Source organism: Ambystoma mexicanum, chromosome 5p, assembly GCF_040938575.1.
Source record: "Ambystoma mexicanum isolate Mex_15411 chromosome 5p, UKY_AmexF1_1, whole genome shotgun sequence".
Lineage (NCBI taxonomy): Eukaryota > Metazoa > Chordata > Amphibia > Caudata > Ambystomatidae > Ambystoma > Ambystoma mexicanum.
The window spans coordinates 787,431,052-787,458,074 of record NC_090930.1 but is presented as its reverse complement, the minus strand read 5'-3'; the positions used below and the strand labels follow the sequence as shown (position 1 = coordinate 787,458,074).

Sequence of the window (27,023 nt, the reverse complement as noted above, 5' to 3'; positions counted from 1 at the left end):
GGAAGGAAGAACCAACCTACTGCATCCTGACATTATTTAAGAACAAACCATCCCACAACCTTTTTTGTCGTAGTTGTAAGATTGGGCAATAGGTTTCTTAGTATAGGCTCTTTTTTATTTGACACAACATCACTAGGAGTGCCTTATTTTCATTTGATCGACGCTTGCTCCCATCTTAGATTTAGGTTTAGATTAGGTGTTCTTTCTAATCTGCATACAGCTTAATAAACCCCCTGTAACTGATCACATGTCGGTCTTTACTGTTGCCACCATGAGTTCCTTACAGTTTTGAAAAATAGTATACTTTTTTCCCCTGAAGAAAAAGTGTTAACCTTTGCTCAGCAGTACATCTGACAAAGACAAAAATAATCTTCAAGGAATATTTAAATTGTGTGGGTAGTTGTGTTTTGGCTTTTGCTCACATGTGTAATTTGTGGCAAGAAAATGGTAATTAACATGACTTTCACATTTACTTCTAGGCAGAAGCACGACTTGCAGCTAAAAGAGCAGCCCGTGCAGAAGCAAGAGATATACGAATGCGGGAATTGGAGCGACAACAAAAAGAGGTATTTTGTTAAGTTTTCACCCATCTTTGTTTGCAGCATAGATTTCATTAAAATGTTGTTAGAAGGTGAAACAAAAACATGGCTGGCAGAAAAATGTTTTTTTTATGGTAACTAAGCCTTTTTCATGTTGGCAAATTCTATTTTGGATTTTTACCATTAGTTTTAGAAACAGAGCTATTCCAAGATGGCCGCCACCTTCATTCATTATTGAGAAGGCCCTAGGAGTCCCTCATCACGGCCTCCACTCATCCCGATAGGCTGCTTTTCCTATCATCTGGCCTATCTAGGCAACTGGCAGGCTTTAGCTGGCCACCTCTTCAAAGCCCCACTTCTAAGGCCCTGTCCATTCCTTGCCGTGATCCGGGCCCCACTTTACCAAATCTTTTCTGAAAATGCTATTGATTGATCTATTCACATTTAACAGTCCTCTTGACTGTGTCTTCGCTATTCTATCCGTCCCATCACGTGAGTACTGCTACATAGTGGCTGCCTTGGTTCCAATGAGAACTAATTTCCTCTGCCTCTCAAGTCATCCACCTTGCAGATGCCCCATGCTATTCGGTGACTCAGCATTCTGGTTTCACTCACTAGGACTCATTCTCACTGACGCCAACTACTGTATTGTTGTGCTGCACTTCATGTGCCATTCCTCCAAGAATGTCTGTGAAAATCCTTTTTAGCTGTGCCTCCATCCTTCTTGTTGATCTTGCACTTAAAACCCTTTTGGCCTACTGTGCCAAGTGGATCAGATTACGGTGCTTTGCAGCATTCTCGCCACCTCCTCACCTCTCACTTTCTCTTCCTCCCTTGTTTGGAGATGGCACTCTCCACCTCTCTCCACCTCCCCCATCTTCTCCAACTGATACACCATCAGGTAGCCTCTCTCTCACTAAATCTGAACGGAAAAAGCATAGAGACATCCTTGCTGGTAATCTGTGCCTCACAATTACAGACACCTATGTCTGTGCATCCTCAAGAGAAATCTTCACTGACTCCTCTTTTCTGTCCCATACCCCAACCTATGGACCTCTCACCTCACTGCCACTCACCCACCTTATTCTTCAACTTCAATTAATGGCGGGACCAAGTGGGTAGTCCTCTTTGCAAGTTTTTCTTTTCTCGCTGCTGTATCAATTTTTACATCACAGGCACAGTCCTGGTTCAAGGCCCTCAGGCCACCCTCCTCCTATTTGACTGGCTCCTGCCTTCGCACAACTTCCTTCCTTCCCATGCCCCTCCCCCTTCTGCACCCTCCTCTTCACCTCTCCCTACAGATGCCCCACGTCCCGACACTCCGCCTCAAAAAGCTTTCAAAGGCAGCGACCGTCTCCATCTGGCAACCCTCCACTCACGCTCAGCCATCAAACGTTCTGCTGACATCTTCCTTCTCCTTGAAGAAACTGGCCTGGATATACTTGCACTCACAGAAACTTGGTTCAACTCCAGCTCAGTTACTTCCTTTGACTCACTCCTTCCGGACGGCTATGAGATGACCTCTAAACCTTGACCCCACCGTGCTGGCGGTGGAGTTGCCTTAATCTTCCCAGAATGGATGCCTTCTACCGTCCTACCCACTTGGCCAGTAAGACCGAGATTCTACTCATCGGCACACCCACTCCCTCCTTCCCTGCAGCTCTCTGGCCGGCCTCCCTTGGCCCCCTTCCTGCCCCTACCTGCAAGGCTAAAAACCTCGGGGTCATCTTCCACTCCACACTCTCCTTCTCTCCTCAAATATCTGACGTCTCTAAGAAGTCACACTACCAGCTGCACCTCCTCAGAGGTATTCTTCCCTTCCTCTCCTTCCCCCAGAAGCTCACTGTCTCCGAGCCCTGGTTCTCTCAAGGCTGGACTACTGCAACAGCCTCTATCTTAATCTGCCTGCCTCCACTCTCCGCCCTCTGCAACTTATCCAGAACAGAACTGCGAGACTTGACCTTGGCCTCAAGCCCAGGGACCGTATCTCTCCAGGACTGAAATCCCTTCACTGGCTCCCAGTGGCTGCGAGGATTAAGTTCAAAACCCTCTGCATTGTCCACAAGGCCTTCTGAGGCCTGGGGCCTAAATACCTTCAACTCTCTCTTCCTAAATATCTTCCTTCACGAGCCCTCCGCTCATCCGTCTCCAACTCCCTCATGGTCAGCCGCTTCTCTAAGCAACGAGCTGGGGGTAGATCTCTCTCCGCAGCAGGGGCCTCCCTCTGGAACAGCCTTCCTGCCTCCCTGAAACTTGAGGAGAACCATCTCCGGTTCCGGAAGCACCTCAAAACCTTCCTCTTCGCTTCTGCCTTCTCTCTCCCTCTCCCCTGCTAAACCTGCCTAACTCCCCACTGAATTCTGCACTAAACCTGCATCTGGGCCACTCTCAGCGACCTCGGTCCAGGGCCCAGCCACTCTCCACTTGCACTGCCTCCCTGGCTCCCTCTGCACTGTGGGACTGTCACTGTATCCCTACAGCCCCCTTCCCAGCACTTGCTCTGCACTTACCTCGCACTTGCCACCAGCTGGCCCTTTTTATTTATTATTTATTATTTTATTACGCTACTTACCTTGTACTGCACTTTCCCCCCACCTCCTCCCCCTGCACTTTCTCCTTTTCCCTTTACCCCTGCACTTGCGCGATCTGAATGACACCTGGCCTAGTAGGATCGTTTGTCTGTCTTCCCCTTGTTTCCCTCCCTCCCTGCCTCGTCGCGCCTTGAAACACTTGTGTATAGGCGCGTTACAAATACCATATCATATCATATTCGTCCTTTGAGAGCCTAGTGTGCAAATTGGTCATCTCTCCTTCCTCCACCTTGACCATTGCTACCGTCTATTGACCCCCTGGCACTTCTCTTTTCCTATTTTAGTGGGTGGACTTCTGTTCCTCCCTACTCTACCACCTCCAACGTGCTACTACTAGGTGACTTCAACATCCACCTAGACTCCACTTGCATAGCAACCACCCTCTTCACCGACCTCTGCTCCTCCCTATCCCTCCCCATTCTTCCCTCTGACCCTACCCATTCTGCTGGACACTCTAGATGCCATCATCCACTCCAAACTCCCTCTGGTCACCCCTCTCTCGTGGTCTGACCACTCTCTCCTCACCTCCCACTTGGGTCCCTATGGGCCCAACTCCTGAAAGCTCTGCCAACCTTGTTCACAAACATCCGTCTGATGAAACGAGTGTCAGGTGCTGCCTTCTCTTCCACCTTCATTCCGCCTTGCCCACCCAACAGATGTTTCCGCTGATTCTGTCCTCAGCAACCTCTATCTGTCCATCACCAACACCCTTGACATCCTTGCCCCAGTCATGAGCATCCCCCTGAACCCTGCCTCCAAGCGTAACACCTGGTACGACTCTGATCTTGCAGACCAAAAATGTAATTGCAGGGCTGCTGAACAGAAGTGACACACTTCAGGCTCACCCTGTGACAAACTGGCCTGCCGCCTGATCCAGAGACACTACAAACTCACCATCCGTGCCAAAGAAAGAGCCCACATTCAGGCACGAGTGTCCAATGCAACAACATGGCTAAACTCTTCAAAATCTGCAGGAAACTTGCCAACCCATCCGCAGCATTTTCTGCCCCTGATCCTTTCCAGGCCCTCTGCGATGCACTCGCCTCTCAATTTACTTCCAAAACCCAGAATATACTGAAAAGCCTCGTCACACACTCTCCCAAACCAACACTCCCCCTTCATGCCTACTAGCATTCACCCTCCTCCTTCACGCATGTCTCCCCTGAAGTAGTCAACCGAGTTGTCAACTCCATGAAGGTCTCGTCCAAACAGGTTGGTCCTTGCTCCTCCAGAACCATCAATGAAAATATCGTCTCTCTCGTCCGTGCTCTGGCTGATCTCTGCAACCACTAATTTGCTACTGGTTCTTTTCCATCTTCTCTAAAGCACTCCCTTGTGTGCCCCCTCATTTTAAAAAAAAAAAGAAAAAAAACCTTCGGCAGACCCTTCCTGCCCAACCAATTACCACCCCATTTCCATCACGCCTTTCCTGAGAAAACTGCTTGAGAAGCTCGCCCTTCTCCAAATCCACTCTCATAACGAACTTGTTGGCAGCTTACATGACCACCAGTCTGGATTCTGAACATTCAGTGGCACAGAAACTGCTCTTCTGAACACCCGTGAAGAACTGCTTGCATCTTGTGACTCCAACTTTCCTGCTGTCCTCATCTTTCTTGATCTCGCTTCTGCATTTGACACGGTGAATCATTCCATCCTCCTAAAAAGGCTCCATGATACCCTTGGCATCCCGGAGCGGGCACTGGACTAGCTTACCTCCTTCCTAATTGAACGTTCCTCCAAAACCATCCTGGGCCCTTTCTCCTCTCCTTCTTCCTCAGCTACCTGTGGTGTCCCCCAGGGCTCCATTCTTCTGCCCTGGCTCTTTAATATATACCTCTCTCTGCTGCCATGACTCATTTCCTTCTTCTCCCTCAACTTCCATTGCTAAACTGCTGATACACACCCTTTCTTCAAACTTCCCACTGATGCCCTTCCACCCTCCTTCATCCCTAGCTGGCCCTCTGCCATCCAGTTCTGGTGCACTGCCAATGTCTTCTGCTTCAATGCCAGCAAAACAGATATTATCCCTATTGGGTCCCCTGCACCATACTTCTTCCCTGCGCTCTGGCCTTCCTCCATGCCCCCCCACCCCTTCTCCACTGTAGCTCGGAATCTGAGTCATCTTCGAAACCCACCCAGACCCCCGTCTCCCCTCCCTTCCTTCATACCTCATATTCAAGACATTGTCAAGAAGTCCCACTTCGAATGGATTGTGTCCTCCCACGTATTCCTCATCTTGTGATAAATCATTATCTCTGGCTTTGCTGCTTCGGAAAAAGAAATTCTCGGCAGAGGGCGCTGTGCTCGAGGCCGTGGCGTCGATTGTCCCTCGACGTACTCCGTACTCTGTCGACGTCACCGATGGTATAAATAGCTCGAGCCGTGCCTGTTGCTTCAGTTCCTTTTTTCCGATCGCTTCGCTATCGAGAACGGCGTGCTTCTATTTTCTGTGAAGAAAGTGTTGTCATCTTCGACACCCAGAACTGGGTTTAAAAAGTGTGTAGATTGTGGATCTAAGATGTCGATCACCGATCCCCACCGGATTTGTCTCTGGTGTCTCGGTTCCAGTCACCGAACCGACTGCGGGTCCTGCCAATCTATGACCGAAAAAGCTCTTCGTGAGAGGAGAGGTAAACTGTCGGTGGGGAGGGAGGCCTCAAAAAAGGTTTTGTCAAAAAGACACAAAAAAGCGAATGATTCTAAGGAATCGGATCGCCATAGGCACTCGAAGAGATCTCGATCTAGGAGTAGATCGAGACACTCTTCGTCGTCATCGAAAAAAATGAAGAGGAGACATAGATCTCCATCTTCTTCTTCAGAGTCGACCGAAGAAATTCGTTGTCCGACTAAATCTGATTCTCCCAGTAAGTGGGAGGAATTCCGCAAAAAGATGATGTATGTTTTCGAGAATGCGTCCCGACCCCCTCGAAAGACCCTCGAAAAAGCCATACCCCTAAAGTCGCTCCGTTGGACGACAAACGGAAGTCCAAGGCTACCATGGCCAAGACCGGTAGCGTCGAGGAATCCAAAAAAACCTCGAGTCGACGTAAAACCGTCGAAGACTCTACGAGAGTAGAGCACCTCTCCAGTGCCATGCAAGAAACGCAAGTCGTCGAAGACTTCGACAACTTCTTCGACGCCCTCAACGTCGATAATTTCGACGCCGAAGCCAAATGCGTCATCAACGCCATTATCGAAGTCATCTTCGAAAACTTCGAAGACACCCTCGAAAACTTCGAGGGATTTGCTATTTCCTTCGAAGCAGATGGCAGAGGAAGAAAGGGGATTCACTCCTTTGCCCAGGTCAGACTTTTTCAAATCTATGTCAGCAATCTATGAAGAGTCTGCTTCAGAAGAAGACGAGGTTACTCCCTAAAAGTTACTTATGGTACAAGACAAGTTCCTGAGGAACTTATTGACCAGGAATCTAGAATGAGAGACCTGAGTGATACTCTACATTCTGCCAGTGGAGTTGACACATCCCCAGAATTAGAGTTCGCCAAACCTGATCCTGCAGAGCATGCAGATGCTGGGTACAGGGGTTTTATGACCAGGGTAGTTGAATATATGGGTTGGGGTAATACTTCACCCATTTTTGAACAAGATGACATGACGGATATAATCGTCAAGGGACCTCAAAAAGATCCTGTTCTCCCTTTTCGCAAGGGGCCTTCAAAGGACTGTGGAGAAAAACTGGGAGAAACCAGAAACTATTGCTGCTGCAGATAGCACTTTTCCAAGAAAATATAGACCAGCTGGAACGGATCGTGAATATTTGAATAAACATCCGACTCCAGAGAGTTTATTCATTCAAGCAGCATCTACTTCAAAACAAACTGCTTATTCAACTATCCCTCCAGATAGAGAGGATAAAAAAATGAATTCCTTGGCACGTAAAGTTTTCACGTCCGGCAGTATGGCACTTAAGGCGGCAAATGTCACCTGTACCCTAGCCAGGTTTACCCATACCCTGTGGGACAGTATTTCGGCGGCGGCTGATCATATTCCGGAAGGCGAGGAAAGGGAAGGCTTCCTGAATATAGCCAGACGGGAAGGAGGCAATGGGGTAATGTCTCCAGTCTGGACAGGATACTGCTGATAGTATCAGCAGATCCATGGCTGCAAGCGTTGTGCTACGCAGATTTGCGTGGTTGAGGAAGTCGGGATTTGCACCAGACGTGCAAGCTAGACTCCTCCATGCCCTTTGATGGCTCGAGGCTCTTTGGCAGAAAGGCTGATGAAAGCCTAGAAAAACTTCAGACCTCGAAAGCGGCAGCTAAATCACTTAGCGCCTCTTTGCGCCAGCCTCTAAAACCCTATTCCGACTCATCTTCCTGGAGGGGTCGTTCTTTTCGATACTACTCCTCTTTTGGTAGAGGAAGAGGACAGGCTTCTCAAAGGGGCAAAAGAAACTTCCCTCCTGGAGCACGAGGAAGAGGTGCAAAATCAGTTCCAGGAGCGGCATCTGTACCCTCAGCCACTCCTGCAGCCGCCTCCAAATCCCTCTGAGACCTTGTTACACAAAACACCAGTGGGAGGCAGGATCTCTCAACATCTGACGGAATGGCAGGGCATTACCTCAGATGCTTGGGCACTGGAAACAGTAGACCAAGGTTACTGTCTCCCCTTTCTAAAAAGGCCTCAGAATCATCCACCGGGAGCCAACTCTGCCAAAATTCCGGATCCGCTCCTGGAAATTCTAACCCTGCTAGAGAAAGGTGCCATAGAACTGGTACCTGTAGCGGAGAGGAACAGGGGTTGGTACTCCCCATATTTTCTCATCCCAAAAAAGGACGGACTCATCTTGGACTTGAGAAACTTCAACAAGTTCCTCAGGAAGGACAAGTTCAAGATGGTGACTCTTTCTCAGATCCTTCAGGCTCTCCAACTCCCAAGATTGGTTGGTATCATTGGACCTTCAGGATGCTTACTTTCATGTGCCAATCCATCCAAAGCACAGAGTACCTGAGGTTCACGATTGGCAATTCTCATTATCAGTTTCGAGTTCTGCCATTCGGGTTGACCTCTGCCCCGAGGGTTTTCACCAAACTGTTGGCGGTTGTGGCAGCAAGTCTCAGGAGGGCAGGTATTCACATATATCCCTACCTGGACGACTGGTTGATCAGAGCAAGTTCTCCAGAACAAGCTCAAGAACATCTTTCGATCACCTGCCACTTCCTCCACAAACTGGGCTTCTCCCTCAATTTCAAGAAGTCCCACATGATACCATCCCAGAAACTCCAGTTTATTGGAGCAGTCTTGGACACTTCATCGGGAAAAGCCTCGCCTCCCGAAGTGAGAGCTCTCCACATCCAGCAGATGGTAACGAAGTTTCAGAATGCCCAACATCTACCGGCCTTCGATTTTCTCAGGTTGCTTGCCCTCATGGCATCCTGCATTTTCCTAGTACCAGAGGCCAGGTTGAGAATGAGATCCCTTCAATGGGCACAGTTCTCGGGGAATATGTCGGATCTTCTGCAAGTCCCGAGCGCAGTTGCTCAGGATCTTCTATGGTGGGCTTGCAACAACATTCTCAAGGGAGAGTCTTTTTGGCAACCATGGCCGGATATAACGGTAGTGACGGACGCCTCATTCACGGGGTAGGGAGCACACACCAACGATCTGACAATCAGCGGTCGTTGGTCTCCATCGGAGTCCAAACTACACATCAACCTATTGGAGCTGAGGGCAATCAGACTAGCTCTGAAGGCCTTTCTGCCCTCTGTACAGGGAAAGAATGTCCTGATAATGACAGACAATACAGTGGCCATGTACTATCTCAACAAGAGAGGTGATGTAGGGTCACTGCCACTGTGCAGAGAAGCAATGCAGCTCTGGTTCTGGGCAATACGAGAAGGAATCTCTCTGTCGGCAATTCACCTAGCCGGAGAGAAGAACACGGCAGCAGATGCTCTGAGCAAGCAGAGCACGGTCTCTCACGAGTGGGAGCTGTCTCAGAAAGACCTTCTGGAGATCTTTGCCCCCCTCAAGTGGATCTGTTTGCCACCAGGATTAACCGGAAGTGCGATCAGTACTGCTCAAGGGAATTTCCTCAGAGGAGCTCTGGAAGACTCATTCGTAGTGGAGTGGAAGTTTCCACTGCTGTACGCGTTTCCCCCAGTCCCTGTGATTCCTCAAGTAATCAGGAGGTTGAGAAAGTTCAGGAAAACCATGATCCTAATTGCCCCGGATTGGGCCAGGAGAACGTGGTACCCGGACCTACTAGACATGTCCATCTGCCCTCCAATACGTCTTCCGCAAAGAGAGGATCTTCTCTCGCAAGAGGAAGGTCAGGTTCTCCATCCAGAGGTCAAGACACTCAACCTTCATGCATGGTTTCTGAGATACAAGGATTGGGATCTTCCGGATGACGTAATGGAAATCTTGCTTTCGGCCAGAAGACCAGCAACAAAGTCTTTGTACCGATGTCGCTGGAACAGGTTTAGTAACTGGTGCAAAGACAAGGATGTGGACCCTTTTCAGTGTGGCACCCCAATGGTACTCTCTTTTCTACTACATCTAGCTAATCTGGGGCTCCAGATAGGAACAATCAAAGGATACCTTGCTGCGCTGTCCATTTTCAAGTGCTCCTCGGAAGAGGTTTCATATTGCAAAATACCGTTAATAATTCAATTCTTAAAGGGGCTTACTAATGTATACCCTCCAGTACCTTTTCATGTACCAACTTGGGACTTAAATTTAGTATTAAAATTCTTGACTTGCATACCTTTTGAGCCTCTGCACTCATGTCCATTGAGGCTTTTGACTCTAAAAACTGTCCTTCTTGTGGCCCTATCATCAGCCCGCAGGGTTAAAGAACTTCAGGCTCTCTCATGCAAACCACCATATACTATTTTTTTAATAAAGATAAGGTAGTCCTTAAAGTTAAACCTTTGTTTTTGCCAAAAGTAGTCTCGGAATTCCATTTGTCACAAAAAATAGTACTACCAACTTTTTATCCTCCTCCTCATCTGGGCAAAGAGGAGAGATTACACAGATTAGATCCCAAGAGGGCTCTTAGTTTTTACATCTGAAGGATGGCTAAATTGAAACAAGATGACCAACTGTTTGTGGGTTATACTGGTCATAAATTAGGCTTATCTGTAACAAAACAGACCATTTCCCACTGGATCATATTAGCCATAGTTGAATGCTACAGATTATCGGGAAAAGAACCACCAGATGGGCTTCGTGCCCATTCTACAAGGGGAATGGCTACTTCTGCAAGAGGGGAGTACCGGCAGCAGATATTTGTGCAGCTGCAACCTGGAAAACAATGCATACTTTTGTTAAACATTATTGTTTGGACACTGCCTCCTCCAACGAAGGTTTATTTGCAAAGGCAGTTCTGCATTCTGTCCACGAAAACTGAAATTAGTACTCCCACCTCCAAAAATTGTTACTGCTATGGGAGTCTATCACAAGATGAGGAATACGTGGGAGGACACAATCCATTCGAAGAACAAGTTACTTACCAACTGTAACGTTCTTTCGACTGGATGTTCCTCCCACGTATTCCTCATCGACCCTCCCATCCTACCCCACAGTACAGTTTACGTTTTCTTACTTTCCTCTCACGAAGAATGTATCGGTCATGGGACACGCCTGGGTGTTCTATATATATATATATATATATATATATATATATATATATATATATATATATTTCTGATGTTTGTTAATCTGCTTAGAATCACATGCTGTGCATAGGTCCGACATCCAGTGGTCACTGCGGAGTATTGCATCTTGTTTTTCGTAGTCGAAAAGGGGACGTCGACAAGGCGTGTCTGAAACACTATCCCTATAGTGACGTGCGTTGTACCCACAATCCCTCACGCGTCGAGGTCCCTCAGATTGTTTTTTTCCGCCCAGCTTCTGGTCGCCTTCACGCGGAGCTCCTCGAGAGACATTGCAACTCCTCGACCCCTGGTCGTATTTTCTCTAATATTTATAATCCCTCCCTCGACGCAGTTGTAAGCTGTTCTCCGCCGAAAAGAATCTTCGACGGAGGGTCGAGCGGAAGAAATCCTTCGGCGCTGCCGAACACGTGGCCTGGCCTCGCAGGCCATATACAGTAGGGAGAGTGGGGTCGTGGGACATCTCTGGGTCTTTTCTGAGAATGCCTTTCCCTTTCCCCTTCCTTTCCCTTGGGGTGTGTATCGCGATTTATTGCCTCGGCTATGGAGAGGACACCGTTTAGGTTTTGCCCACTTTGTAAAGGCAAATTCACTTGGAAGGACAAGCACTCACGGTGTAACCGCTGCTTGCCCCTCGATCACAAGGAGGAAAGGTGCGCGGCGTGTCGGCTTCTTAAGCCTAAAACTCTAAAAGACCGAAGGGTTAAAAGGTGGGCGGCCTACGCGATGTCGAAGGCCGAAGGTTCACCCGCCGCTGCTACCACCGACAGTGACGAGGAACGCGATACCACGACCTCCGCTACGGAAGTCGAAACCCCCTCTAAGGAGCGCTTACGCGCTTCGTCGTCTGTCCCCGGCCCCGACGGGCTCGGCTCACGCCCTGCTTATGGGGATGAACACCCCGGCGACACAGACGCACACAAAGATCCACATAAACACACAACCCACAGCTCTTCGTCGACAAAGTCGAAAAGACCTTCGGCGCCCAAGGAGACGCAGGTTCTACCGGCGGCCTCCTCGGACCGTTCGGGTTCGAAGCCCCTCTCGCAACCGCAGCCGCGACCTGCGACTGGGCTTTCGGCAAACAAGGGCGCTGCCACCAAACCATCGGCCGGTGCGCATCAACAGAAAGCGCAGACCGCCGTAGAGCGTTCGATACCCATAGCGTCGAAAACTCAAGCTTCCGCCGACAAACGAGTCGCCGACAAGCGAGTCGCCGATAGCTTAGCAAGGATCGCTGTAGCCGACGCCCAAAAGCGTACGCCGAAGATTTCGTCGAGCGTTACGCATAAATTAAAGGATACGCCGAAAAAGCCCGAAGGGAAGCAGGGACTACCCCCTTCAGGCAGGGAGTCTCCCGACACACCAGAAGGTTTTTCGGAGGGCGATGGGACACTTTCCTCGACGCTTTGGGAGAGGTCGAGCCATTTCGAGTTAGATAACCCTATGTTTCCCCCGCCAGACCGCTCTGGGGTACCCCATGAAACTATGGAAAGACTCCACCTCTGTATGGAGAGGATGGAAAAGTTCATGAGCACCCAGGCCTCTCAAACACACAAGAGGACCAGAGAAGGGCCTCAGGAGGACCCCAGGGCCAAAAATCCGAGGCTAGTCGATCCCCAGCAGGACACAGCCTCAGACTTCCAAGATGTATATGACCTCACTGGGGAGGAGCAAGACTTCGAGGAAGAAGATGATTTCATGGACAATGAAGAACAGAACCAGGAGGAATGTCTGGAAGACAGAACAGACATTATAGAAGAAGGCTTCGGGGTTAACCCAGAAGAGGGACCTTCACACCCCTGGCAATCACCATCAGTGTATTCCGACACTGATGTCATAAACCTAACTCCTCCGGACAATTCTCCAGTTAGGAACACGTCTCCAATTGACGATCAGCCAACGTTCAATGCACTGTTGCGCAGAGCAGCAGCGCATTTCGAACTCGACACCGGGGAACTCTCTCCAGAATTGGACTTTTTGGAAAGAGTGATTAAGGAAAAACCCCCGGTCAGCCAGACCATTCCACTCCTCGCTTCAGTGAAGAGAAGGATCATACCTTCGCTGTCCACTCCCGCTATGATCAGAGGGGTCAATCCACGGATTGAAAAACTTTTCACTCCTTCACCCTCAGACCCCCTCTACATTAGGGGACATTCCATTCCTGATTCCCTAGTGGTTTCTAATACTAGAAAGAGGGCAGGGGTACCACTTTCCACGAGTGAGGCACCCCCTGACAAGGAGGGCAAGAGGCTATATGCCCTTGCAAAAAGGGTTACTTCCTCGGCTGCCTTCTCAGCAAGAATTGCCAACAACAATTCCTTGCTTGCAAGCTACGCAGACGCGCAGTGGGCCAAACTGCGAAAAGACGCCGAGGAAGCACCGGAGCCTTTACGTACGCGCCTACTGTCAACTATTGGCGAAGGAACCCAAGTGAACCAGAGCATTGTTAAAAACTCTCTGGACGCGGCATAAACAGCAGGACGTTCCTTGGTACAAGGAATACTCCTAAAGCGCCATGTATGGCTGCGCAACTCAGGCTTTAAACCAGAGACACAGGCGTCTTTGATAAATAAACCTGTCGAGGACGCTAACCTCTTCGGGAAAGCGGTAGATGAAGCCCTAGAGATGGCTAAAAAAGAGTTCGACACTATCAAGACTCTCGACCAGATCTCTAAGCCCACTACCAGGCGCGGCTATGGCAACAAACGCTTTTTTCGTGGCCAACGCCAACACCAACAACAAAATCAACATCAGCAATACCCTGCCACCAATTACCAAACCAATAGTGGGCAGTACAGCCAAAGAGGCCAACGCCGGGGCAAAGGGAGGGGTCGGGGATCCACCCCCAGAGGCTCCCAAGCCCCCAACAACTCCAAGTGACGCGAAGATTCGCGTCCCCTCCCATGCAACACCGGTCGGGGGCCGGATAACATCCTTTCTTCCTGCATGGGAGGAGATAACGTCAGACCGTTGGGTACTGTCCACCGTAGCCCACGGATACTGTATCGAATTCAACAGTTCCCCATCCTACAGACCCCCGAGGGGACGTCGCATGACACCGGAACATCTTGCCATCCTTCTCCAAGAAGTACAACAACTACTGGAAAAAGGAGCCATAGAGGTCGTGCCTCTATCTCAGGTAACGGAAGGTATTTATTCAGTGTACTTCCTTGTACCCAAAAAGGAAGTAATCCCACTGCTTTCTCAGGGAGATTACATGACAACATTGGACATGAAAAATGCATACTTTCATATTTTAATGTTGCCAGCGCACAGAAAATACCTCAGGTTCATGATAGAGGGCAAACACTACCAGTTCAAAGTGCTACCCTTCGGCATAGCATCAGCACCAAGGGTATTCACGAAGGTGCTGGCAGTGGCAGCGGCCCACCTGCGCAGGTTGTCCATCCCAGTTTACCCTTACCTCGACGACTGGCTCATAACAGGGGATTCTTACGAAACATGCTTCTCCAATACCCAAAAGACAGTAGACCTTTTGTTCCAGTTGGGCTTCTCCATCAACGAAAAGAAGTCCAGTTTAGACCCCAGTCAAATCAAGCAATTCCTAGGGGCTCTAATTCAAACAAAGGACGGCCTCGTCTTCCCCTCCAGAGAGAGGGTCCAAAACATGCTGTTTCAAATCCCTCAATATGTAACCGGTCGAGAGGTGACGGTACGCAAAGCAATGCGCTTGCTAGGAATGATGGCGTCGTGTATTTATTTGGTACCTCACGCGACCCGCGCATGCGCCCAATGCAAGAGTGGCTCAACAGCCAGTGGTGTCAGGCCAGCGGACTATGGGAGGATCTAGTTGTGGTCTCGCAGGCCTTAGTTCTCTCGCTACGGTGGTGGACAAAGGAAAACATGGAAAAAGGGAAACCCTTTGCCACACCCGCGGCGGAAGCCACTCTAACCACAGACGCATCCCTCACAGGATGGGGGGCGCACCTATCCCATCAGACTGCTCACGGAGTGTGGACTCCGAACGTAGCATCCAAACACATAAATCTACTGGAGCTACTAGCTGTGTTCAAGGCGCTAAAAGCCTTCCAGGAACACCTACAAGGCAAAACAGTAATGGTCCTTACAGACAGCACCACAGCCATGTACTACATCAACAAGCAAGGGGGCACCCACTCTCCAGGCCTGTCCAAGCTGGCCCAGAATATATGGAAGTGGGCTCTCAAACAGAACATGTTTCTACTATCACTACATGTACCCGGGGAACTCAATCTGCTAGCAGACAGCCTCAGCAGAGATTTCCCCCTGCCCAAAGAGTACGAATGGCGCCTGCACGAAGACATCGTCTTCGACGTCTTCACACAATGGGGATTCCCAGAAATAGACCTGTTCGCAACCCTGGAAAACTCACAATGCCTAAGTTACGCCAAGGGGAACGGTCTGTCGATGCAATGGTCAGGGAAATTTGTTTACGCTTTTCCCCCGACTCCCCTTCTCAACAAAGTGGTGCACAAGATGCACCAGGAACAAGTGACCATGATACTAGTGGCCCCAATGTGGGCACGACAACCATGGTTCGCTCACTTGATGGAGATGTCTCTATCCCCCCCAGTAAAACTCCCCTGCCCGTACAACATGCTGTCTCAGGACAAAGGCAGGACGCTGCATCCATGCCCCCAGAACATGAACTTAGCAGCTTGGCTCCTGAGATCATAGAGTTCGGACATCTACAACTCCCGCAAAGATGCATGGACATCCTCAGGGAAGCCCGAAAACCGAACACTCGCCACTGCTATTCTAGCAAGTGGAAAAGATTTGTCATCTGGTGCAGGGGTAAAAGCATCAACCCTATTGACTGCTCTCCCACACATGTGGTCCTATACCTCACCCACCTATTAGATTCAGGTCTAGTGTTTAACTCCATTAAAGTCCACCTAGCTGCACTTTCTGCATACACCACTTCCCAACTCAAAGTGTCGTGGTGGAGGATCCCTGTTATAAAGGGGTTCATGGAGGGAGTAAAAAGAATACACCCCCCGATAGCTGACCCAGCTCCCGGATGGGACCTTAATGTGGTACTCACCAGACTCATGGGCTCTCCATTCGAACCCATGCACAAAGCATCTCTTAAACACCTCACGCTTAAGACTGCTTTTTTAATAGCTATCACCTCCATCAGGAGAGTAAGTGAACTTCAGGCTCTTTCTATTCTAGACCCCTTCGTTACAGTTCACAAAGATAAAGTGGTTCTACGCACTCACCCTAGGTTTGCTCCGAAATTTATTTCTAAATTCCACGTAAACCAGTCTATAGAACTACCAACGTTCTTTCAAAATCCTTCCAATTTGGGAGAAAGGACTCTGCACACACTAGATGTACGCAGAGCGGTCATGTTCTACATGGAAAGAACCAGACCACTGAGGAAGACTGATCAGTTCTTCGTCTCGGTGGCAGCAGGAAGAGAAGGAGATGCGGTTTCAAAGTCCACTATTTCTAGATGGATTGTTCAATGCATCACTCTCTGCTATACTCTTGCTAAGAGAGAACTGCCCTTTAGGCCAAGAGCACACTCCACTCGAGGCACGGGGGCATCCATAGCATTCATTGCAAATGTTCCCCTTGAGTCCATCTGCAAAGCGGCTACCTGGAGTTCTGTGCACACCTTTATATAACATTACTGTCTAGATACACACTCTAGATCTGACTCCCAGGTGGGGCAGGCAGTATTACGACACCTTTTCTCTACTGTTCCTTCTCATAACCCACCGCCAACTCCGGGTACTGCTCGCTAGTCTATGCACAGCATGTGATTCTAAGCAGATTAACAAACATCAGAAGAGAATGCATTACTTACCGTAAAAGCATTTCCGATGGTTGTATCTGCTTAGATTCACATGCGCCCACCCTTCCTCCCCGCTCGGATGGAAGGAACATAGACTTCCTTTATATATCTCTCTCTTTTCTGTACTCACTCACGTCTAGAAGGCTCCCTCAGGGCAGAAAAATACAAACAGAGGGACCTCGACGCGTGAGGGATTGTGGGTACAATGCACGTCACTATAGGTATAGTGTTTCAGACACGCCTTGTCGACGTCCCCTTTTTCGACTACGAAAAACAAAATGCAATACTCCGCAGTGACCACTGGATGTCGGACCTATGCACAGCATGTGAATCTAAGCAGATACAACCATCAGAAATGCTTTTACGGTAAGTAATGCATTCTCATATATGTATATATATATATATATATCTATCAAAGAAGGGTGCGAGGGGCGGACTCTGGGTCCCAGCTAGATGTACCTTTCCACAGTCCAGTTGATGATCTCCTCCTAGCGCGCTTTCTTGCCTCTTGCAATCATCAGGGAGGCAGTCTGTTCAGGTAGGTGTTCAGGTGTTCATGGTTACTACCAGTGATGGCCTCAGGGGATTCTGGTTGCTGTAGTCATTCAAGTAGCCAGGAAACAACTCAACCATCAACACCTGAATAAACACCTGAACAGGCTGCTTCCCTGATGATTCGCCACAAGTGAAAACAGACAGTGCCCAGGATTCGCATCCAGGTTTCCCCAACCAGACTCCCTGGGGAACGCCCTGTGGATGAACTGGTCAGGGATGTTTGCGTATGCTTTTCCACCAACTCCTCTCATCAGGAAGGTGGTGAACAAGATGAACAGAGAGTCGATGACGCTCGTCCTAGTTGCTCCCATGTGGGCGAGACAACCGTGGTTTCCACACCTACGCAGACTTTCGGTGTGCGATCCCATCAAACTCCCGGGCTGGTACAATCTTTTGTCCCAGCACCAAGGTCAGAAGGTGCATCCTCTACCCAACTCCATGAACCTAGCAGCATGGCCCCTGAGGTCATAGAGTTTGGACATCTCAATTTACCACAGAGATGTTTGGACATCCTAAAGGAGTCTAGGAAACCGAACACGAGGTATTGCTACTTCGACAAATGGAAGAGATTCGTTATCTGGTGCCAGAATAAACAAATCAACCCAGTTGATTGCACTCCTTCCACAATCGTGACATACATGCTCCACCTGCTGGACGCAGGGTTGGTTTTCAACTCACTAAAGGTACACCTGGCAGCACTGTCGGCGTACACCACCTCACATAGCAAGATGTCGTGGTGGAAGGTACCCGTGGTTAAAGCATTCATGGAGGGAGTAAAGAGACTTCATCCCCCTTTATCGAACCCACCACCAGGATGGGACCTGAACGTGGTGCTATCTAAACTCATGGGCCCCCCATTCGAGCCCATGCATAAGACAAAGTCTCAAACACCTGCCCTATAAGACTGCCTTCTTAGTAGCCATTACATCCATAAGAAGGGTCAGTGAAATTCAGGCTCTGTCAGTGCAGGATCCTTTCTTTACTATTCATAAGGATAAGCTGGTTTTACGGACACACCCTAGGTTCTCACCTAAGTTTATTTCAAAATTCCATGTAAACCAGTCCATCGAGCCTCTGGCTTTCTTCCAAAACCCACAGAGCTCGGCTGAGGTTAAACTACACACCCTAGATGTGAGTAGGGCGGTCCTTTACTAAGTAAACAAGACCAGACTGCTTAGGAAAACAGATCAACTGTTTGTCTCCGTAGCCACAGGCAAAGAGGGAGATTATGTCTCTAAGTGTGCCATCTCCAAGTGGATTGTCAACTGTATCCAGTTGTGTTACTCTTTCTGACAAAACTTTGCCCTTTACGCCCAGAGCCCACTCGACAAGAGGCATTGGGGCCACTCTGGCTTTCATTGCAAATGTTCCCCTTGACACCATTTGCAAAGCAGCTACTTGGAGCTCTATTCACACTTTTACTCAGCACTACTGCATTGACACCCATTCCAAGACAGATACTCAAGTGGGACAAGCGGTTCTAAGACATTTATTTGCTCATGACCCTTCTCAAATCCCACCTCCTTCTAAAACTGCTCGCTAATCTATGCACAGCATGTGATCTAAGCAGATTCCACAAGCCTCAGAAGGGATACATTACTCACCGTAATCGTATTTCTGATGCTTGTACCTGCTTAGATTCACATGCGACCCACCCTTCCTCCCCTCTGAGAGAAGGCGCATGGATGCTTGTAGTCTTATCTATCTTCTATCTGCTTGGATCATATGTATTCGCGCTACTCCTCATGTTACCTCATGTCAGGAAAAATACAATCTGAGGGTCCTAGACGCATGAGGGATCATGGGTACAGTGGACGTCACACTAGGGATAGTATTACTGGCACGCCCTGTGTCTACGCCCATTTTCGAGTTTCAAACTGTAATACTCTGCAGCTTCCACTAGATGTCGGCCTATGCACAGCATGTGAATCTAAGCAGATACAAGCATCAGAAATACGATTACGGTGAGTAATGCATTATTTATATATTTATTTATATATATATTTCTGAGGCTTGTGGAATGTGCTTAGATCACATGCTGTGCATAGGCTGACATCTAGTGGAAGCTGCAGAGTATTAGTTTGTTTTTCGAAACTCGAAAATGGGCGTCGAAACAGGGCGTGCCAGTAATACTATCCCTAGTGTGACGTCCACTGTACCCAAGATCCCTCACGCGTCTAGGATCCTCAGATTGTTTTTTTCCGCCATACTGGTCGGAAGCATTTTGCGGAGTCCCCTGGCCTTAGCCATACTTTTGCTAAAAATGTAATTTAATAATCTATTGACATCCTTCCCCACCCCAACGTCGAACTTCGACACTCGTCGCCAGCTGGAGAAGAAATCGACCGTCGGCTGCTGCACGACGGACTTGGGCCTCGTATGGAGGGTACCCCTTTTCAATTCTGCCCCAAGTGCAATCGCAAATACCCTTGGGTCGACAGACACGCCACGTGCAACCTCTGCTTGCCAAGGGACCACCCCGAAGCGAACTGCAGAGCGTGTAGTAGGTTTAAACCTAAGACACTTGAGGACCGTTCGAAGCGTATGGCCCACCACGCCAGGCAGGCGGCCATGGCAGCGGAGGGCGCCTTCCACGATGGCAGCAACGCCGTACTTTCGGATGGCGAGGGCATTACGGCGTCGAAAGACAGCCGAGCGCAGGTCCCCGGCCTCGGAAGGTCGTCCGGCAGGGCGGCTATGGGGAAGACCCCCGGCGACGCAAGCGCTACACACCCTACACACACTAAGCACACTAAGTCCAACCGAACCTCGACGACGTCGACTTCTCGGAAAGAGGCACAGATAGAACGGTCCGACTCGGTGTCCTCTGGGCGCTCTCGATCGAGATCGCCTCATGACGCAAGGCAATCATCCACTCTTGCCAAGAGTGCCTCGCTCCCTAGACTAACGGAAGTTCGATCGTCGGAGGACGAAGACGACTTCCACCCCCAGGCCGCGCTCCAAGAGACGGAGCCCTCAGTTAACACCAGCGAGGCCCCACGCTCGAAAAACACAGATACCTCTTCCGATCCTCGACGCCAGGCGTCGAAAGTCTCCGGGGCCTCCAAGGGACAGGGAAAACATTTTTCCACGCACGGGGAGGGGGGAAAACGGCAGAAGAAACAACCTTTGCACTCTTCCATACCTGTGAAACACACCACTCCCCCTAAACAGACAGACAAAACCAGGTCTGCTGATATGTCTAAAACCAGCAAAGCTACTCAAGATAAATCCCATAGACTTTCTGAGAGAGTCATTCCTAGTTCCAAAAAATGGTCCAGTGAAGACATAGATAGGGTCATGTCAAGAATGTCTTATTTGGCAGATTTTTATGATAAAAATCCAGAACATTTCCTCTCGTATGATCCACAGGGGGCGACACCCTCAGGCTCTACTGATCCTATCCCCCCGAGTAAAAAGCCCCGGTTTGAAACTCCGTTGAGGTCAGAACCCTTCGAGGTACAACCATACGCAAGACCATACTCACTGTATCGGGGAGAGGCTTCCTTTTGTGAGGACCAAGAATTTGGTATGATAGAAGAGCAAACCGGGACGGGCTACTATGGGGATGATGAGGACCAGGAAGAGGAAGAAGAGGACCCGGAAACATACAGAGTAGATTCCCCGGTAGAGAACGAAGCCCCGGTTACCGACTCCCCGGTCGATAACCAACGCCTCCTAAACGAGGTTCTCGCACGCGCAGCAGAACATTTCCACATTGACACCCACGGTGTCCAGGAGGAAAGGGACTTCCAGAAGTGTTAGTGGGAGAAAGGAGGCCTGTTGCCCAGACCATCCCTATCCTTAAGTCCATTCAGCGGAGGATAGATCTGTCCCTGGTGAACCCGAACCTCACCAGAGCTGTCAATCCCAGGGTTGAAAAACTTTTCAGGGCGGCCCAGTCTGACCCTCTCTAAGAGGACATCTGAAGCCAGACTCCCTAGTGGTCACCAACACTCGTAAGAGGGCTGGAACACCCTCGTCATCGTCCAAAGCTCCTCCCGACAAGGAGAGCAAAAATCTATACGGTTTCGGCAGGAAAGTAGCCTCAACGTCCGCCTATCAAGCAAGGATTGCAAACTCCACCACCCTGTTGGCCAGCTACAACTGCCATCAGTGGGAAGAAGTTGCGGCACTCATAGCCTCTGCTCCTGAACCTTTAAAGGGCCAGTTAGCTCGAATTTCCGCAGAGGGTAGAGCCGTGTCTGGTTGCATTTTGAAAGCAACCTTCGACGCCGCGGACAACGCAGGCAGATTGATAGCGGAAGGCACTGTTATCAAAAGACATGCATGGTTACGGCAGTCTGGTTTTAAGGCAGAAACCCAGGCATCATTGTTGGACAAACCGGTGGAAACCGATCTGTTGTTTGGTAAGGCGGTCGAATACGCACTGAAGAATGCCAAGGACGAATACGAAACACTCAAGTCCCTTGGCCAGTTAACCAATAAACCCCCGAACCAGAGAGGGAATAGTAATTTTCGTAGCCCACGCGGCCAAAATTCCCAGAGAGGTTCTACATATTCCCAAGGGCAGGGTACACAGTGGAACAACAACCAACAGTCTACCCAGGGTTACTGCAGGGGTAATAGGAGAGGTCGTGGTAAAGGCAGAGGCAGCCCCAACAAGGGAGGCGGCACGCCTCCACCAAAGCAGTGACGCTCAGTTCAGGGTCCCTTCTCACGCAAACCCAGTAGGGGGACGCATTTCAAACTTCACCCAGGCTTGGGAAGGGATCACATCAGACAGATGGGTGCTGTCAACAGTATCCACAGGATATTGTATAGAACTACTGCAGCGTCCCCGGAACCATCCTCCACGACAGAGTACACTCTTAAGAACATCAGAAGATTCTCCTTGAGGAGATCGCCATTCTGCTAGAAAAGGACGCGATAGAACTCGTCCCGGGACACCAGGTAAACAAGGGTATTTATTCAACTTACTTCCTTGTGCCAAAGAAAGATTTGAAAAAATGCGCCCAGTATTGGACTTACGACCTGCCAACAAGTATGTCAAGCCCCAAAAATTTCGTATGACCACGCTACAAGAGGTAATCCCCCTCCTAAAAAAGGGGATTACATGGCAACCTTGGATATGAAAGATGCTTATTTTCATATTTCCTTGTTCCCAGCGCACAAAGTATTTGCGCTTCAAGGTGGACAGCAGACACTACCAATTCAAGGTACTGCCCTTCGGGATAGCGTCAGCACCAAGGGTATTCACCAAGGTACTGGCGGTGGCGGCTGCACACCTACGCAGGGAGGCAATCCCAGTGTACCCTTATCTGGACGACTGGCTCATAACGGGGGAAACCCCAGGAATTTGCAGGACAAACATTCAAAGGACAATCGACCTCCTCCATGAGTTAGGCTTCTCAATCAACGAGAAAAAGTCAAGCCTGGTGCCAAGCACCTCCAAACAATTCCTAGGGGCAATCCTGGATACCCAGGAGGGGTTGACCTTTCCTTCAGAAGAAAGAATTCGGAATATACTACTGCAAATTCCGCATTATCAGTCCGGTCAACAAATAACGGTACGCAAAGCAATGCGTTTACTAGGCATGATGGCGTCATGTATTTACCTGGTCCACCACGCGCGCCTGCGCATGCGTCCCATGCTGGAATGGTTGGCGAAACAGTGGTCTCAGGCAAGTGGTCGTGGGACGATCTAGTGGTCGTTTCGCCAACACTGGTACAAAGTCTTCACTGGTGGACAAGAGAGAATCTTGCACAGGAGAAACCCTTTTACGATCCCGAAGTACAGGCAATAGTCACTACAGATGCATGCCTGACGGGGTGGGGAGCTCACCATCTCCACCACACAGCTCAGGCTCTCTGGTCTCACTCAGTGGCCAAGAACCACATCAACCTGCTAGAGCTTCTGGCAGTATTCAGAGTGCTTCAGGCGTTCGAGCCCCACCTACTAAACCTGTCAGTGCAAATCCGGACGGACAGCACAACAGCCATGTTCTACCTGAACAAGCAAGGAGGGACTCGCTCGCCAAATCTGTCCAAGCTTGCCCAGAAAATCTGGACATGGGCACTCAGACGGAACATCTTCCTGTCATCACAACATGTTCCACGGGAGCTCAATTCCCTAGCGGATGCTCCGAGCAGAGACTCCCTCCCAGAGGAACACGAATGGGTTCTACACAGAGAGGTCGTAGAAGATATCTTCTCTCAGTGGGGTTTCCCCACTATAGACTTATTCGCCACAAGCGAAAACGGACAATGCCCAGGATTTGCATCCAGGTTCCCCCAACCAGACTCGCAGGGGAACGCCCTGTGGATGAACTGGTCAGGGATGTTTGCGTACGCTTTTCCACCAACTCCTCATCAGGAAAGTGGTGAACAAGATGAACAGAGAATCAATGACGCTCGTCCTAGTTGCTCCCATGTGGGCAAGACAACCGTGGTTCCCACACCTATGCAGGATGGCGGTGTGCGAGCCCATCAAACTTCCAGCCTGGTACAACCTACTGTCCCAGCATCAAGGTCAAACAGTGCACCAGCAACCTGGCAGCATGGCTCCTGAGGTCATAGAGTTTGGACATCTCAATTTGCCACAGAGGTGTATGGACATCCTAAAGGAATCTAGGAAACCAAACACAAGGCACTGTTACTTTGACAAGTGGAAGAGGTTCGTTATCTGGTGCCAGAGTAGACAAATCAACCCGGTTGATTGCACTCCTTCCAACATTGTTACATACATGCTCCACCTGCTAGATGCAGGATTGGTTTTTAACTCACTGAAAGTACACCTGGCAGCCCTGTCGGCTTACACCACTTCCCATAGCAAGGTTTTGTGGTGGAAAGTACCAGTAGTTAAAGCCTTCATGGAAGGAGTAAAGAGACTTCACCCTCCTATTTCAAACCCACCACTAAGGTGGGACCTTAATGTGGTGCTAGCCAAGCTCATGGGCCCCCCTTTCGAACCCATGCATAAAAGCAGTCTCAAACACCTGACTTATAAAACGGCCTTCTTAGTAGCTATTACTTCTATAAGAAGGGTCAGTGAAATTCAGGCTCTCAGTGCAGGATCCCTTCTTTACTGTCCATAAAGACAAACTGGTTTTACGCACACACCCTAGGTTCTCACCTAAATTCCATGTAAACCAGTCCATCGAGCTTCTGGCTTTCTTCCAGAACCCGCAAAGCTCGGCTGAGGTGAAACTACACACCCTAGATGTGCGTAGGGCGGTCCTCTACTATGTAAATAAATCCAGACCGCTAAGAAAAACAGATCAACTGTTTGTCTCTGTAGCTACAGGCAGAGAGGGGGATCGCGTCTCTAAAGGTGCCATCTCGAAGTGGATTATTAACTGTATCCAGCTGTGTTACTCACTCTCTGAAAGAACTCTGCCTTTCACGCCAAGAGCCCACTCTACTAGAGGCATTGGGGCCACTCTGGCTTTCATTGCAAATGTACCCCTTGACACCATTTGCAAAGCAGCTACTTGGAGCTCCATTCACACTTTTACTCAGCATTACTGCATTGACACCCATTCCAAGGCAGATACACAAGTGGGACAAGCGGTTCTAAGACACTTATTTGCTCATGACCCTTCTCACATCCCACCTCCTTCTTCAGGTACTGCTCGCTAATCTATGCACAGCATGTGATCTAAGCAGATTCCACAAGCCTCAGAAGGGATACATTACTTACCGTAATCGTATTTCTGATGCTTGGATCTGCTTAGATTCACATGCGACCCACCCTTCCTCCCCTCTGAGAGAAGGCGCATGATGGCTTGTAGTCTTACCTTTCTGTCTATCTGCTTGGATTATCTGTACTCGCGCTACTCCTCATGCTACCTCATGTTAGAAAAAATACAATCTGAGGATCCTAGACGCGTGAGGGATCTTGGGTACAGTGGACGTCACACTAGGGATAGTATTACTGGCACGCCCTGTGTCGACGCCCATTTTCGAGTTTCGGAAAACAAACTGTAATACTCTGCAGCTTCCACTAGATGTCGGCCTATGCACAGCATGTGAATCTAAGCAGATACAAGCATCAGAAATACGATTACGGTGAGTAATGTATCATATATATATATATATATATATGTGTGTGTGTGTGTGTATGTATATATATATATATATATATATATATATATTCGAAAAAACAGAACTGAAGCAACGGGTGTGGCTTGAGCTATTTATACCATCGGTGACGTGTACGGAGTATGTCGAGGGACAATCGACGCTACGACCTCGAGCACAGCGCCCTCTGAGAATTTTTTTTTTTTTCCGAAGCAGCGAAGCTGGAGATAACGATTTATCACAAGATGAGGAATACGTGGGAGGACACAATCCATTCGAAGTGTGACTTCTTGACAATGTCTTGAATATGAGGTATGAAGGAAGGGAGCGGAGACGGGGGGGGGGGTTCGAAGATGACTCAGATTCCGAGCTACAGTGGAGAAGGGGTGGGGGGGGCATGGAGGAAGGCCAAAGTGTAGGGACATTGGCAGTGCACCAGAACTGGATGGCAGAGTGCCAGCTAGGGATGAAGGAGGGTGGAAGGGCGTCAGTGGGAAGTTTGAAAAAGGGTGTATATCAGCATCTTAGCAATGGAAGTTGAGGGAGAAGAAGGAAATGAGTCATGGCAGCAGAGAAAGGTATATATTAAAGAGCCAGGGCAGAAGAATGGAGCCCTGGGGGACCGGTCCATCTGAGCTCCTCTTCATGCGGCCCCCTTGCCCTTTTATCTCCTAGTTCCATCCAGCAAACCCAGCTCGCTCAAGGATTCTTGCGAACCACCCTTTTTAATGCAGGTGAGAGTCCATTGGAGTAAAGTACCTGACCTTGCACACTATTAATGGGACAATTCAAAGGTGTTAGATGGTAAACCTCACCCCGTATCCCTATGTTGTTTCTATGGGTAATCCTCATTGCTCCCGATCGCCTTTCCTCCCAGTACCTATTGGAAATGGGGAGGGGGGAGATTAGATGAGTTGTCATTAGAAATACCCCATTAAGGCTGAGGGAGAGTGGGTTGGTGTATAATTGGGAAGGGGGAATACCATGTCTCACCTTTGGGCATTCTTCTCCTAGTCCCCTGTGACCTTCCATTCAGGCGCTCCTCCATCGCTAGTCCAGCCCCAGGGTCGGCGATCCAGAAGCGATATCCCTTCCCTGGCCACCTGAAGGGAAGATCTTGGGGAGTAGGTGGGAGAATACCGTCAGGTTTCTCACACTTGCTAACATCAATCTTTAACGGAGCTTGGAAAATCTACTAGCATTAGCCAGTCATTTTTTTGAAGGGCGAGGGCCATTTGCATGATACTCGATCTTGCTGGCGAGTATGCGGATGTTAGAAACTTATTTTTCATTTACTGCAAACACACTTAGTTTGCAGTGAATGGCAAATACAAGTATAACTGTGCATGCTTGACAGCTTTGCACCAAATATGAAGTGTGCTTATGGCGACATGTACCATTTTACAAAAAGCACTGATAAATATTTTGTCGTCATTCACCTTGGGGCCAGTGTATTTAGCTGTGATTGAGTATGTAAACTAAAGAACTCGCCCTGCAGGTCTAGTGGGATTTTTAAGAATTTCCAAGGCCTGTTTAAGGTCAGCATGGCTTTCTTTTTGCAATGGATGGGTCAAGCATTCGCAGTCCACGTGTATCAAAGCTGGCATCAGTGTCCATTTCTCTCATTACCTATATGTACCGCAGAGGAAACTCTGGTGCTTTCGGTTTTTGCCTGCAGACTTTCATACCTAACCCATAGTATTAAATTCAAAAGTACAACTGCATCTATTGTGCCTTTCATCAATTTGAATGTTATTTAAAAAGTGACTTTCATTTTATCTGAAGCACCCCATTCAAAAAATGAACGAAATCCCATTGTATTCTGGGACCCGAGCTGAATATCCAGTGATAT

At 49.1% G+C, this 27,023-nt stretch overlaps 1 protein-coding gene across 3 annotated transcripts in view; it reads left to right on the top strand.

Moving 5' to 3' along the window:
* LRRFIP2 (LRR binding FLII interacting protein 2) overlaps positions 1-27,023 on the top strand; it is a 1,092,194-nt gene that overhangs the window by 360,905 nt on the left and 704,266 nt on the right. For all 3 annotated transcript variants that reach the window (XM_069613205.1, XM_069613206.1, XM_069613204.1), the window contains exon 3: positions 480-566. In XM_069613205.1, coding sequence (XP_069469306.1) covers positions 480-566 — 87 coding nt within the window. The remainder of the gene's footprint in view (positions 1-479; positions 567-27,023) is intronic.